The 16,300-nt window shown below is 46.6% G+C and overlaps 1 protein-coding gene across 1 annotated transcript; it reads left to right on the top strand.

The window, feature by feature from the left end:
* The first annotated feature begins 12,117 nt into the window (after positions 1-12,117).
* On the top strand, positions 12,118-12,783 carry LOC144670289 (histone H1-like). The gene has a single exon (XM_078532777.1). The coding sequence runs from the start codon at positions 12,118-12,120 to the stop codon at positions 12,781-12,783; it is 666 nt and encodes a 221-aa protein (XP_078388903.1).
* Positions 12,784-16,300: the final 3,517 nt, after the last annotated feature.

Here is a 16,300-nt window from a genome sequence, read left to right as displayed (position 1 = left end):
ATTGCTGTGTGTGAATGAGATTTGTCTTGTGCCTGTCAGTCGGTGGCACTTTAAATGACAGGTATTTGTCTATGCCTTATTGCCTTTCCCTGTGGGCAGTCCTGTGGGTTTTTTTTCTGAATTACAGGATTTGGTGCTCTGTATATAGTGGGATTAATGCAGTGTCAGTTTTTGGTGAGTGTGGACATACCTCTGCATTCGTTAGACTCTCAGACAGAATGTGAGTGTGCATTAATTCAGTTTTCATCAGCATCTGGCAGACAATGAGGGTGGGGATCATTTAATATCTGTCAGTTTCTGGTATTGTATGTGAATGTGCTGCTCATTCTGTGTCATTGCCTTGTAAAGGGTGTGAGTGGGGGGTTTATTTGTACCTGTCACTGTGCAATACCGAATGGGATTATGAGATTCATTCTGTATTTTTTCAACCTCTACTGCAATAAAGAACTCTGGCCTTTATTATACCATTGTCAGTCTCTGGTAAGGTGTGTGACAGTTGGCTACTTTCTGCATCTTTCAGTCAATGGCAATGCATATGAAAGTAGCTTTAATTCTGTATTTATCAGACCCTGGATTGAATGTGCATTTGGAATTCGATGTTCCTATCTCTGATTTCCAGGCGAGTGTGGGATTCATTCTCTATCTATGTGTCTCTGCCATTGTATGCAAGTGTGGGATTTTTCTGAATTGGTAATTAACATGTATATCAGGCCTTATTGTTAGGGGGAATATAGGAATATATTAAGAATCTATTGTAAGGGAATGAAATTGGTTGATCTTCCAAGCAGGCAGCGCCAGCAAGTACATAAACAGTTAATAGCCACCATGTGAACCTTGTACACCCTCGGCGTCTGTGATCATCAGCAAAATCCTAGGAGCCAGGCTGGACATAGAGGAATGCAAATAAGATAGATTAGGTGTCCTAGGAGTCAGACTGGAGACTTAGGTTAAAAAATAACTAAGATTGAGCCTGTTTTCAACAGATAAGGGAAGAACAGATGGTCCTGGCTTAGATAGGAGGAAAGGTCTCTGTCTGGGTGAAAACAGTGATATACAATGCATGTTCCTGATACCAGAGATATCTGTTTAATATAAACCTATATGTTGGCGAGATTGGAATCTGAACAATGTTCTTGTACGGGACCAGTAATGTATAAATATGCCGAATTCTTGTCATTTAGCAGAGAGCCACCTCAGGCTGCTTGAGGTGGATCGCTCCTTGCAACTGCTCGAATAAACGATCGTTAACGTGGATCTGAGCCTCCTGTGGCCCGTAGTCGACAGGATACTCGGATCGAATCCTCGGGACGGCTCTCCAAAGTCGGTGAGTATATTTTATTTACCTCCCGTAGGTAGTGCAGTAAGCCTACGCGAGAACAGTCCGGTCGAGTATCAAAAGAACAGGGGGAGGACTCGGACAGGAGGCGCCGGGATAGGAGGCGGAGCCGCGCCGGCGGGCTAGAGGTGGTAAAGCTGCGCAGGGAGGCCCGACCACGACCGAAGATAGGAGGCGGAGCTGTGCTGGCGGGTTACGGTTTGAAATAACCATAGGCGAAACCGCGCAGGGAAGCCAGACCCCTGCTGAAATAAATCGGCCGCACGCACCGCATGTGACTAAGTTGTCAGAGCCGCGCGAACTAACCCCGCAGAGACAGACGGGGATATAAGAACAGAATGCCGTCAGGAAAACAGGAAAGCGCGATGGAATTCGATTGGGGAACCGCGGACTCCATCACCAGGTTCATAGCGGAACAGCAGTCAAAATTACTCCCGAAAATGCAGAAGGAAGGGTGGAATCCACAGGGAACCCCCGAATAACAAACACAGTGGTGGGTAGAACAGAAAAAGGATAAGGGAAAAAAAATGGTGATGGTTATCATTACCTTGTATTTGCAGCCGTGTAGACAGATTAACACTAAATTCCAGCAGATTAGAGAGGGAAAGGCAAAGACAGACCCGGGACAGATCAGATCAGTGGCAGCGGTTAGTCCGAGGATGGAATGTTTTAATTGTTGAAAGGAGGGACACATGACCAGGGGATGCAGGAGTCGGGGAAGATGCCGGCGATTACGGAGTTGCGGTGTAGGAACTGTAGGAAGACTGGAGACCTCCGGAATGATTGATGGTCTCCAAGGGGTAGACGGGAAGGCCAGGGCCCCAAGCAGTCTCGCGGGACTGAGACTGACCCGGGTCAACAGCTGTTGACATTGGCCGAGGCCTGGAGGCTATTCCAGGACTTGTCAAGCCATGCATATGCAGCGCCGGCCCTTGGGATGTCCTGGAGACCCACGGATGTTTGTTGACACGCTGTTCGGGTGCCGGCGGTGCAGAATGTTAATAGACACCGGGGCGTCCATTTGAATTACGGGCTGGACCTACCAACTGCTTGTGTTGCCATAATGATGACAGGAATAAGAGGGGTACAGATGCGGGCGAGACTAAATGAGATTACTCCCTTAGAGATATGGGGGTTGATAGTCCCTACCTGGATTTGAGTAGGTCAAACTATTGAAAGGGTCATTATGGGAATGGATATTCTAAAAAGATTAGGAGTAGTAATCAGCCAACAGGATGGTAAGGTTATTATGCAAGGTCCACTTAAGAAGAATCGAAGACTGATTCTTCTGTGCAGTGTGGCTGCAGTGACGGAGTTAAACCCAGATCAATGGAAACAGCATGGGCAATGGGGCATCCTGTATTGGCAAGTTGCCAGAGTCTGGGCACGACACAAACATGGTTGTGGTAGGATTAAAATGACACCCATACATATTCCTGGGCCAGACCACCCTCCGAGGAAACAACATTCCATTAAATCAGAGGCACAGAATGCAGTGTGGGACATTATACAGAGTCTAGAGCAGGATGGGACAGCGAGGAGGACCCAGTCCACCAGCAATTCCCCTATCTGGCACGCTTTGAAACCGGACGGGTCACAACGACTGACAATTGACTCTGCAGCTTTAAATAAGGTAACTAGGGAACACCCAATAGTAGCAACTCTCGCCACCATATTCAATAACTTAGGATAGGGTCAGACAATGTTTTGGGCAATGCCGTTGGATGAGGAATCCCAGAATAAATTCGCCTATATGATAGGGCACCGACAATACACTTGGACTCACTTGCCACAGTGCTTCCACAATCGTCTGGCTATTTTTCAGCGGGTAATGTGCGATACGTTGAGTCACGCAGAACTAGATGAGGGCAGCGTCGTAATCCAAAATGCGGACGATATTTTGATTGCCTCAGAAACGGCAAAGGGACACATAGGGGGCGCTGATGCACACGTTGGAATTATTAGAAGCAGCCGGGTTTAAAGTCAGTGTAAAGAAAGCTCAGTTGGGGAAAACTGGAGGCGCAATACTTGGGTTATGTGCTATCGCAAGGGAAACGAGAGATTCCCCGCAGTCGGAATGAAGCTGTTGAAAGAATGCCGAGACCCATAGATGTGCGAGGGGTTAGGCAAACCTTAGGGTTGTTTAATTGATGTGGGACCTTTGTGGAGGATTCTGCGAAGTTAGCAGCACCCATGCAGGAGTTGATCAAAGGGAGGAAAGCATCGTAGGATTGTATAGAATGGGGTGAGAAACAATAAATACTTTATACTGCGCTAAAACGAGCGCTCACTCGAGCGCCTGCACTAGGGTTGCCCTGTATGGGCAAAGCATTTAATCTCTAGTCCCATAATGAGGGAGGGTTTTACAGAGCAGTGCTGACCCAAGAGCACGGGGATCGGATGAGACCCATAGTCTATTTGTCAACAAAGCAGCCACCTGTGGTTGGCGGGATGCTTCGGTGCGTAGCAGCAATTGACTCCGCGTCGGTGGCTGTGAGAGCGTGTGAACCAATAGTAATGACTGGGGACCTGGTATGACACGCAAGGCATACTAGAGTGGAATTACCCAATACTAGAAAGTTAAGAACGGTTTCAGATAGTAGAAGAGCTGCCTGGGAAGCTATGTTGCTCCCACGAGACAAATCAATTATAATAGTTCCAGGATTTAGGGACTAACCCAGCAGAGGGGTTCCTGTCAGAAGGGAAGGGACATGTTATTGAACTGGAGCATGGTTGCTTGCGGGAGATAGATGAGGGGAATCCAAAGGCACTAAGGGATAATGAGTTAGACGATGCGGATCTGTCCCCGTTCGTAGATGGGTCCCGTGGAAATGTGGATGATATCCCGTGCACTGGGTGGGCTGTGGTGGATGGGGGAGGACGGTTCCTGGGTAAGGGAAAGTTGACAGGTAATTTATCAGCTCTAGTAGCAGATCTAGTGGCACTGAAAGAAGCTTTGCATAAAACACAGGGTAAAAGGGTTAATATGTGTACGCCTTTGGGGCGGTAATGATTATGTGGTTGCCAGGAGCCACAGGGGTCATGTCACGTCGGGAGGAGGTCAAGTGCAGCATGAAGCGATAGTCAGAGACCTAGTAGAAGCCGCTAACCTACCCCTAGAAGCAGCACTAATAAAAGTCAAAGCTCATCGGAAGGTACCGGATCCCGTCGAGCTGGGCAACAAACGCACGGACAAAGCGGCTAAAGAGGCCGCAGCTACCGGCCCAGAGTATCCGGTGGCGGTAACAGCAGCTGGGTTTGAGGAGGTGAATGTAGTGGATTTGCACCGGGATACTGAGAAAGAGGAGAGAACAGTGGAAGGCACAGGGTGCAATGGAATGCACGGATGAAGTGTGGTGGAAGGACGGGAAGGACATAACACCTCAATATATCCAACAGAGTCTTACTAGAATACAACATGGGAGCTCTCATCACGGAAGGGAAGCTGCATTAGAGCGGATGGGCAGATGCTGGTGGTGGCGGGGAATGAGAAGAGATGTAGCTAAATATTACCAGCAATGTCTAGTGTGTGCCCATCATAAACCAGGTAGGCCCATCAAAATTCGCATATCACACCAACCTCGGCTGAAGGGTTCTTGGGAACAGAGACTTCACGGGACACCTCCCGCCGAGCCGAGGGGGAAAAAAAGCTATTGCCTGGTTATTATCGATCGTATCTCGAGATGGGTAGAGGTGTTTCCCACGCGGGATTGCTCTGCCACAACTGTGGCCCGGGTAATGTTAGAGGAAGTAATTCCATGCTGGATAATACGCTTGCGGATGGATTCAGACCAAGGTGCGCATTTTATGGGGTGCGCACTCAAATAAATATGTAGGTGGCTAGGAATTAAACAGAAGTTCCATGTTCCCTATCATCCACAGAGCTCAGGCATGGTTGGACAAATGAATAGGACCTTAAAGCGAGCATTGACGAAGTCCATCGAGGATACAGGGCAAGGGTGAGCAGACTTGTTGCCCAGTTTTCTGATGGGACTTCGGGCGACGCCTAACAGAATAAGGGAGTTAACTCCAAATGAGTTGATGACGGGAAGAACGATGAAATTGCCAGGAGACGTCAGTAAGGAAGTGGGGCCGATGGGGGAGAAAGTGAAGCAATTTGTCCAGGTGCTGTGTAGACAGCTTCAAGGGCTAAGGGAAGAGACCAGGGGTCAGCAGATTATAAGGGACTTGGAAGGGGAAGTCAGATCAGATCAAGCTGAAGTGCCTGGCATAGCAGAGGAAGCCAAAGTTAAAGTTGCCCCCGAGTAACCTGGGTTTGCACCCGAGTGGGTGGGACCGTATGAGGTAATCATGACCAGCGATACATGCGCATGCGTGGACTTTACGGGAAAGGGGCGCTGGAGGCACTGGTCACAATTGAAGCGTTTTTTTAAACTGATTTTTATCCACAGAACTAACCTCAACAACCGACCGGTGACGACTGGGACGGTTATCTGCTTAAGTTCACAGAATGTTAATTATAATGTCAACGCTCGTGGGCATGGCGATACTGGCAACAAGGTCGGGAGTGATCACTACTCGTCCCGCACCGCCGGAGGGACTTTGGTACAGCACGGACAGTGCCAAATGCGACACACAGCGGGGAATGATAAATGTAACAGTAGGGGAACAAGTGATTTTGAATTGTAGCAAGGGTTTGCTTCAGATCGGGCGTGGAAGTGTCGGGGACATGACACGTGCGAGCGGTTGGTGGGGGCTGTTTGCGAGTGTTGGCTCTTATGTTAAATTCCCAAATCTAACTACTGTGTGTTTTAAGCATAAGGAGTGGGCAGGGCAGTTCGATTTTGTCTGTGAACTAGAGAGTCATGTTTACGTAGCGTGTTTGACAATGTACGAGACAATGGTTACTCATTCTCATGCTGGGGATTCTAAATGGAAAATTTGTAACCCAAACAATAACGATATACTGACTTGGGGAAACAGTGACAGGAGGTGGACGTGGGAGGTCCGCCCAAAAGAAAAGATTAGTACCACAATCCAGCCACCTCCAACAACCACCTCCACAGTGCAAGCAGAGGCAATGGAAGCCCCTCAACCCACACCAACCGACCCACCTTGTCCAGCTATGAATCCAGGTCCGACGAATGGCCTCGTCTTGGTTAACCAGAATAAAGTTTTGTATGATAATGTACACCATGAGCTGGTACCTGTAGTCTTGAACATATCCGGTATTGCCCTGCCCCAGTGGTGCTCAACCCATACTCGAGCACTTTATACGTCTCTGATGGGCCAGTTGATGACTGAAGCAGTTCAGTTCAACGGTGGGATGCGATCAGGTCCAGAAGGAAACCGGGAGAAGCGCAGCCTGATGAATGATGCTGCCACGATATTCAACACAGGGACATCAATAGTTAATTCTATTGACCTAGCGACTGTTGACCAGAAGGTCCGTACCTTGAGCTCTAAGCTCAAGGAAATTTTAGGGCGGGGACAGGGAATTCATGACACCCAATTAAATACAGACCAGGACATGACACGGTTAATCCAAAACCTGGCAACCGTGCTCGAAGGTCATGCAGGGACTATCAATAAACTGATTGGGATAGGGAAAAATATTTCAGACGAAGCGAGCAGAAATGATGTTTGCAGCACCTATGGATCCTGGGCACTGGAACAAGCCCGAGAGAATTTAAGACAAATTAATGAAGGGGTAGTTCCTTTATGGGTAACTAACGAACATTTATTTAATCTTTCACGACATAAGGATCATGACTTGACTGGTTGCCAGCTCAGAGGTTTAACACATGTATATAGAATGAATGTCGAATGTATAATGAATAACAATATGTACATAGGCATTGTCTTAGTGATACCTGTTATACCTACGTCAGCACCCGGCAGGACATTATATAGAGTAGAAAACATTGGGGTGATACGGGGGGATTATTATATTCGGTACCATGACATTCCGCCATATGCAGTAGACATAGAAGGGAATATAGTTAGCACCACATTGGAAGGGTGTAGTATAGAGACAACTGCAGTAGTATGCGCACATCCAATATATGAGACACAAGAAGCTAAGTGCGGATTTAAAGCAGAAGCAAATTGTACAATGGAAACAATATTGGCTGCAAAAGAACCAACCCATGTTGCATATATGGGGAATGGGAGATATTGTATTACCACGTGGCAGCAAAAGATCCAATACGGAAGCAACCGGATCTGCCCCATCCACAATCATTCAGTGTGCCTACACCCGCAGGTGCCAGCAAGGGTGGGGAAGGTGGAACTGGTCGAAATATACAAGAGAGGAACGGCTACTATTCAGGTCAGGGAGAGCCTTAAGGATAACTTGACACAGTATTTGAACCAGTTCTCCTATGAAATTCCATTATTACCAGAGCACCTAACCGCAATTCGGGCACAGGCTCAGCAGATATATAGAACTTACTATACACTGCAGCAACAGGTTGGAGCTTTAAAAGAGGATATCGAGCAAATAGATTCCTCCACGTGGTGGGAGGATCTGTGGAATTGGGGCTCAAACGTACGAATACACCCCTGGATTAGGAATATCTCTCATGCCCTAGTTCTGCTTCAACTGATATTAATTATATACCTAACGTACTTGATTCACCGCACCCGAAGGTCACAAAAACGGTGGCGCTGGAGGGAGCTTTAACAGGTGGAAAAGGAATTTAGCAAGTCAGAGGTCTGAATTAAAGAGCCAGATGATCTGACCAGAATTTCTTTACGTGCCAAAACTGGATACCTGGCCAGTATCAATGGGTTTCGGTATGTAAAGGGGGGATGACAGTACCACTGTAGTTGACTAAGTTGGGCTAGGCCAAGCGCCAAAAGGGGAGACTGTTAGATGGAATATAGGAATACAGTAAGAATCTATTGTAAGGGAATGAAAGTGCTTGAATCTCCAAGCAGCGAGTGCCAGCCAGTACACAAACAGTTAAAAACCACAATCTGAACCTTGTACACCCTCGAGGCCTGTGATCATCAGTAAGATCCTGGGAGCCAGGCTGGGCATAGAGGAATGAAAATAAGGTAGATTAGGTGTCCTAGGAGTCAGACTGGAGACACAGGTTAAAAAATAATTAAGATTGAGCCTGTTTTCAACAGATAAGGGAAGAACAGATGGTCCTGGCTTAGATAGGAGGAAAGGTCTCTATCTGGGTGAAAACAGAGATGTACAATGCATGTTCCTGATACCAGAGATATCTGTTTAATGTAAACCTATATGTTGACGAGATTGAAATACGAACAATGTTCTTGTACGTGACCAGTAATGTATAAATTTGTATCACTGTGAAAACAAGCTGAAGTGACAATATATGCGTCAATCTGATACATGGACTGGTATGTAATTCCTGCAGTTTGAAAAAAGTGAATTCATAGTTTAATTGTATGTTCTAGTCCAATACTTAGTGAGATTTTGGAGCTGGTATTTAACGTGTAGCTCAATCTACATTCTGGTTTGCTTATTGTTCATTCTGCATCGCACTGTCAGGAAAACGTTCTCTGATGTAGTTAATATTTAGTATTTAATTTGTGGCCAAGGTGACATTCGCGTTTGAAGCTCTATGTTTGTCCCATTTCGATATTCAAGTTGCGTTTATCCCCTGCAGATTGTTTGTTATTACACTGTCACTCATCCCGTAAAAATTTGACTTCCTGCAATCTAGGATATTAGCGTTTGTTTAGATTTCACCTTTGTTTTCAACGTTGTAATTGAATTTGATTCCATCATGCTCACTCGTAATTAAATATTCCCTTTTTGTTGGATTATGAACCAAGTCCGACCCAATTACTCAATACTAACTTTATTATGGCCGACTATTTTGCTAGTCTGGAACATATGGTCCCAAGAATATATCTTTTGTGTAACCAAAACATTCACTGCTTTCTGGAGCAATGCAATCTATCAGAATAAGAGTCTCGTTAAAACAACTTTATTTGCAATCTTCTAAAATCACTAAATTAGCATATTGCTTGTGCCAGGAGGCATGTACAAAGCGATCATTTAATTTCTCGAATCATTCTGTTGTGATAAATTTCTAGCCTTGGGATCCCTGCTGATTGATTCCGACTATCTCTAATCCTCCCTTTCAAATGATGCAAGAAGGCTAGCCATCTTCATTTTCCAATTGCCCCATTCTTTGCAAAATCGTCATAACCTGGTATATTTAGCAGCCACTTTTCTTTGCATGATGGAAATAATTCCACGCTTTGTATTGCTTTCATTACTCGTTTTGATACCCATGGTGATGATTTCCTAACCCCCGGAATTGTGGTCTAACCGCGACAAGGATCAAATAGGTCACCACTGCGATAGTGGTGCTTTAAGTGCTTAGACGGCGGCTATAATCATCAATATACCACCATCGCTCCCTTGTTAATCCAACGCTCAGCATTTATTGAAGCACGACGCACAACATATCTTTGGTATTTTATATTTGATTGAGAAACTGTTTTGCAATATTTCTCACCATGTTTATGTTATTTCAATCCAATACAAAATGTTCCCGAATTAAGTTGCCACGTCGCACGTCCCACGTGCAGCCAGCAGATCACACCAGTCTGCAATAAATTGGCTCATGCTGTTTCTCTGGACACATGAGACAAGAAAGGGTCTGTTGCTGCCCGGGGAGCGGGCCAAGCAAGTCGTTGTGAAATAGGCAAAGATAGTGACCAACTACAACGGCTCCATGTAGATATCCACAAAGTACCGTACAATAAAAAATGTTAATATCCTGGAAGCGATGATAACGTTCTCGCTCTGAAATAACTGCACCAACAATTCCATTAAAATAATCGATTTGCTACAACTAATTCAATAACAAACGTTTAAATTTCACCCTTAGATCATTTTTAGTTCTCAGACTCACCACAGACCGCTTCCACCTTTGCAAAACATTTCGAATTCTCACTGAATAAACTAAATTACAGGCCCATGATCCGATTTTCTCCCGTTCTTATTCCCATCCATTTGCTTTACCTGCATGATAACTGGTTTAGAGGCTGATCTGTTTGTGATCATGATTCCCCTTTTCTGCCTGCTCCTCATCCCTCCTGACTGCCTTGCAGATTACAAATCTCTCTAACTCAACCTAGAAGATTACCAACACCCAGTGCTCTCTGAGCAAGATAGTTCCAACATCTAACAACCTTCTGGGGGAAGAACTTCCTCCTCATCCTCACCTCAGTTGACAGACTCCATGTTTTAACCTGTTCTAGATACATTGGCTTCACATCTACTCTGCGAACCCCCCTCAGAATCTTATATGTTTCAATGAGGTCACCTCTCATTCTTCCAAACTCCAATGAGTATAGGCCCAGCCTGCTCAAACCATCATCTTAAGGCAACCTTTTCGTCTCAGGAATCATAACAGTGACCCTTCACGGATCTGTTTCCAATGCAAATATATCCCTCTCTGATACTGTAAATATCCATGGGCACAACTATTGATTGCAATATCTGTGTATTCTATTGTCATACACTTGCCATATCTGAATCTCTTGGCTTATACATGGGGAAGTGTAATACTACAGCTTAGTGTGCTATTGATACATGGTTTATTATTGAAAGAATAAATCTCTCTCACACACATACACATTCACCTTCCCTCCCTCTCCCCCCAACCGCGCCCCTCACCCGCAGCCCACCACCACTCCCCGCGGGCTCTCTCTGGTTGTGTTATTGTGGGTGATATGGACAAACTGTTAGGAGCTGTAACACTGGCTCTGTGAACACTGCTGCCGTGTTGCAGTTGAGACAGTCATTGTTCCCTCTCCTCTCAGAAAGTTCAGCTCTGACAGTGCACCTGGTTCTCTCCAATGTGAATCAAAGGGTGGTCAGGAACAGTCTGTCACTGTCAGAAACTACACTATCAGCGAGTACGCAACGATTATTGAACTGGCTGTCTCTGGTTATTGATGTTGTGATTTACAGTTACATGTCAGTGCAAGAGGAGAAAATAAAACAGCAAAGTGCGGAGGTTCCGAGAGGACATCATTTTCACCGTAAAGAAACAAATTGATGTGTGTAATCACAATAATTACCGAAAAACTGATCTGATTGGCTCTGGACGCGGAATCTAGTTAACAGACGATCTGTGCGGACGAGCGCTCGGAGCGTTTAACAGTTACTGAGGAGGAAAACGACAACTAACCCCCTGGAATCTGGAGCAAATGCCGAAACGAGGAAAAATTTTGTTTTGGGACATTTATATTTCGTAAACGTTTTGGCCTGTGAATGTGCAGATGTGAATATTGTGTATGAAACGGATTGGCGGGTTGATCCAATGTGTGTCGGTTCTGATCATGTGATCTCCGAGTCTCTTTTATGTAAAATAAAGAGTTTTTCCAAAAAAAAAGAGTCCCCCTGTTCCCCTGCTGAGCCCCATGGTTAGATTCCAAGGCCATTTATGTTGTTCAATTGAACATATCAATCGAAATGTAGAGAACACGTCAGCGATCGGGTGAGGGGGCGCGATCAGAGCAGCAGGAAAACGGGTTTACGTCGAAAATGGAGTCCTCAGTTCGAGTGAAATCTTTTCAACAGCAAACATGTGTGTCAGAGACAGGAAGGATGTAGCCTGGGTCTCCGGAGAGCCCGAATTTCATTGGAATTGGGGAGTTTATGAGGAGAGAGAAACACAGAGAGGCTGGAGGAGCCGGGAGCTGACAGCAGGCTGTCTCTGCCCCGTCCGCTCTCTGTGTTTAAGTTGCTCTGAGCCGCCACCACTGGTTTCATTTCTGATCCAGTTCTGACTGTCAGAGAGATTTTCCACACAGTCTCGGATATGACTGATACTGCAGCCGCCGAAACGGCTCCTCCAGCCGCTGCCACTCAAGTCAAATCTCCCAAGAAGAAGAAGGCGGCTTCCCGATCGAAGGCAGCCGGTCCCAAGTTAGGCGAACAGATCCTCAAGATTGTGGCGGGTTGCAGCGATCGCAAGGGGATGTCCCTGGCCGCGATAAAGAAAGCTTTGTCTGGCAGCGGTGTCGATGTGGGGAAGCTCGGCTCCCAAATCAGGTTAAGTATCAGGAGGAAGGTGGAGAGCGGCTCCCTGGTGCAGGTAAAGGGACAGGGCGCCTCCGGCTCCTTCAAAATCCCTAAGAAGGAATCCCAGGGGAAAGTGGGAAAGAAGGAGAAGAAACCAACAGCCATGAAATCTTTAATGAAGAAACCAGCGGCCAAGAAGGTGAAAACAAAGAAACCAGCAGCTAAGAAATCTCCAGCCGGGAAAGCAGCAGCCAAGAAATCCCCAGCGAAGAAAGCAACAGTTAAGAAACCAACAGTGAAGAAACCAACAGTGAAGAAATCAACAGTTAAGAAAGCAGCAACACCAAAAAAGGCGGCGAAAGCAGCGGCGTTGAAGAAACCCAAGAGCCACAAGAAGGTGGAAAAACCTCGGGCCAAGGCCAAGTCTAAACCAGCAAAGAAAGCAGCGGCCAAACAGAAATAAAGTTTAATTGTAAACCTCGGAACCAACAGGCTCTTCTCAGAGCCACCATGTCTCTCTGAACAGAGCTGATCCCGCAATAAATGATTCCTGTCCCGCGGCCGCGCTCATTCTCAATAGAGATAATTTCAAATTCATACAAAAGCAAAATACCGCAGATGCTGAATTCCAGCTGAATATTAGATTTGTTAAATACCCACTTTCTCTCCCAATGCAGATGTTTGGTAGATTCAGTGTGAGACGTTAACTCTGGTGGGTAAAGACCGCTTTATAACATCAATTTGAACACAGGATATTCCCCCAAACAGCTACAATAATGTGTTTGCAAACTGCTGGATCCGTGTGTGTATGAGGATAATGATGTTGCTCGGGGGGATTCTTGTTATAGAACAGACTGTGTTTAGGTTGGAATATTAGTGAGTGTTAATTATAACGAGAGCATATTTCAAAGCTGCGGGTTTGCGGAAATCCTGACTGTGAAGCCCGGGTCTGTAAGAGTTTGTGTGGAGATCTGTGTCTCTGTTCCATTGGTAATAAACGGGTTGAAATTGGCGGTTGCAGAAACTGGAGGAGGAGCTGAAAGATCAGGGGCTGTTCTCTCTCTGTCTGTCACTCCGGCTCTCTCCTCCCTCCCGCTCTCTGTTTAATCTTCAGTCTGTCTCCTCCCCTCCCTGCTCTCACTCCGCCTTTCGCAGTCAGGTCAGGGTGGGCTGTCTAGAATTCGAAAACAAATCAATTCTAACAGGCAGGAGGCGGAGCTGGATTATCAAAGACATTCTCCGTGTTCTGTCTGTCATTGTCTCCTCCCCGCCCCGCCTCTCAATCTCTGTCCCGTTCTCAGTCAGGTCCGGGCGGGCTATTTAAAAGAGGAACGTGAAGCAGCTCGTCTCTCATATTCTGCAGTGATCTGAGTGAAGAGTCATCATGTCTGGCAGAGGGAAAGGAGGCAATGGACTGGGTAAAGGCGGAGCAAAGCGGCACCGCAAAGTGCTTCGTGATAATATCCAGGGCATCACCAAACCTGCAATCCGCCGCCTGGCTCGCCGTGGCGGTGTCAAGCGGATCTCGGGTTTGATCAATGAGGAGACTCGCGGGGTGCTGAAGGTTTTCCTGGAGAATGTGATCAGGGATGCGGTCACCTACACTGAACACGCCAAGCGCAAGGCGGTCACTGCCATGGATGTGGTGTACGCTCTGAAACGCCAGGGCCGCACTCTCTATGGATTCAGCGGCTAAACCACTCGACCCTTTCTACCGAAAAGACAACAAAGGCTCTTTAAAGAGCCACCCACCACCTCACAGAGAGAGCAGAGACCTGGGAACGGGAGCTGGGATGGGCTGTGATCGGGTATATTAGTGCCTGGTTTGTTCTGACGGGGAATGTACTGAGAATCTCAGTTTGCTCGTTGTTTATTTACCCGGATGGCACATTCTGCACTGACACTGTCTCTCCACTGCTTCATATTGTTGAAAGGTTTTGTTCTAGATGAATAATGGGTCGGATAGTAATGACAGGATCCGGCGGTTCCTCTGTTATCAGCCGTTCAATCCGTCAGTGGAGTTGAGGTTACAATCAGATCAGCCATGATCTCACTGAATGGCGGAGCCGGCTCGAAGGGCTGAGTGGCCTCCTCCTGCTCCTAATCCCAATATTCGCACGTATGTTCGTGAAGTTACTGACAGATTTTGGGAAACTGAACAGTTTCAGCTCAGTCACTCGGCGACCTGGAATTCCCGCAGTCTGAGCGGCTGCAGCCAGACTCTAGCTCTCATTGGTCACCCTCTTCTTCGTCTAATTCTTAACCAATCGCAGAGTCAGTAACAATAAACTGAAAGTTATGATTGGTTTACTTTCTTCGAATGCGAAAAGCCCGCCAATTACAGTTTTGGAAAATGCCAGACAACCGAAAAACTTAATTTTCAGGCACCAATTGTTATTCTCTCACTTTATGATCTGTTATATTGTCACAAACTCCTGGCGCTATTGTAGGAACTGTCGGAATTTGTCAACCTCCTTTCAGGAACAGAGATCTGTCAGACCGGGAACAGCGGGGAATTCGAGCCGGTCCCTTTCCCCGCTTTTTATCGACACGAACAGCCCAGAATGAGGGCAATGGGAAGGGGTCTGAAGCCCCCAGCATCGGTTCCATTTTATTACCCATTCCAGCCCTATAGGCGAGCGGCGATTTTTAGGGTTGGTTGTGCTGTAGGGAGCAATGGACAGTCCTTCCATTGTTGCCTGGGAAATTCAGCACTGACTTTACACAGTTCAACAACAGTTTCTGTCCCAAAATGAGCAGGTTCACCAGGATGATGCCGGTTTAAAAATTGCCGGGACAGGTTATATGCACTGGAATTTCATTGGGGTTAGGAAATCGTGAATAAGAGTGAAAATTATATTTTTAATTTTAAAAAAGGGAGCAACAAAGTCTTCTTTTGTCGAGACAGGAAACGGCTACCAAAAATTGGCGGGCATTTGAAATGACCAATTAAAAACAACTGGAACAATGGGGACCTGAGTTGCCAGGGATTAATTCATTGGTTAGATTCTGGATAAAACTGCCTGGGCGTAAGGCTCCAGCCAATTACTGTTCGGGGCGGTTCCTCACAGAGTTTAAAAAGGCGGGTTGCAGAGCAGACTGTCTTAATAGTTCTTACATCTCAGATTGTGGTGAATCTGTTCAGAAGATGGCCAGGACCAAGCAGACAGCGCGCAAATCCACCGGAGGGAAAGCTCCCCGCAAACAGCTGACTACCAAAGCGGCCCGGAAGAGCGCTCCAGCTAAGGGCGGAGTGAAGAAGCCTCATCGCTACAGACCCGGCACTGTGGCTCTGAGGGAGATCCGCCGCTGCAAGAAATCCACCGAGCTGCTCATCCGCAAACTGCCCTTCCAGCGCCTGGTGCGAGAGATCGCTCAGGACTTCAAGACAGACCTGCGCTTCCAGAGCTCGGCTGTCATGGCTCTGCAGGAGGCCAGCGAGGCTTACCTGGTGGGGCTATTTGAGGACACCAACCTGTGCGCCATCCACGCCAAGCGAGTTACCATCATGCCCAAAGACATCCAGCTGGCCCGCCGCATCCGCGGGGAACGCGCCTAAAACCCGGCTTCAGCACCAAGTACAACAACGGCTCTTTTCAGAGCCACGAAATCGACAAGTGAAAGAGCTGCGATCGCCTGTTAACCATTCCAGCACTTACACATCGCGAAAATACGATTTACCCTCCCTTGAATGTGGTATTTTTGTCGACATACTTGTAGAATTGCGAGATTACAGATGATGCCGTTGTCAATTGCAGCGCAGATTATACATTTTCAACGCAAATTTACTGGAACTGCGAACATCTTGATGCTAAATGTTTTCTTTTTACAATGAATTGCGGTATTTACAATGCGTGCAGATAAATTCCGTTCCCAGAGTGAGCTACTCTTTGCAAGTCAATATTAACGCAGCGCTATGAGCAAGCAGCTGTCCTTTAAGTAACCCTGTCGTGCAGATAGAATTGATGGCTGATTAGAAT

Source organism: Cetorhinus maximus, chromosome 31 (genome assembly GCF_964194155.1).
Source record: "Cetorhinus maximus chromosome 31, sCetMax3.hap1.1, whole genome shotgun sequence".
NCBI classification, from domain to species: domain Eukaryota; kingdom Metazoa; phylum Chordata; class Chondrichthyes; order Lamniformes; family Cetorhinidae; genus Cetorhinus; species Cetorhinus maximus.
Note: the sequence above shows the minus strand (reverse complement) of the source record. Positions and strands in the feature narration are given on the sequence as shown.

Coding starts and splice junctions, on each gene's coding strand:
- LOC144670289 (XM_078532777.1), top strand. CDS start 12,118: ATGACTGATACTGCAGCCGCCGAAACGGCTCCTCCAGCCGCTGCCACT.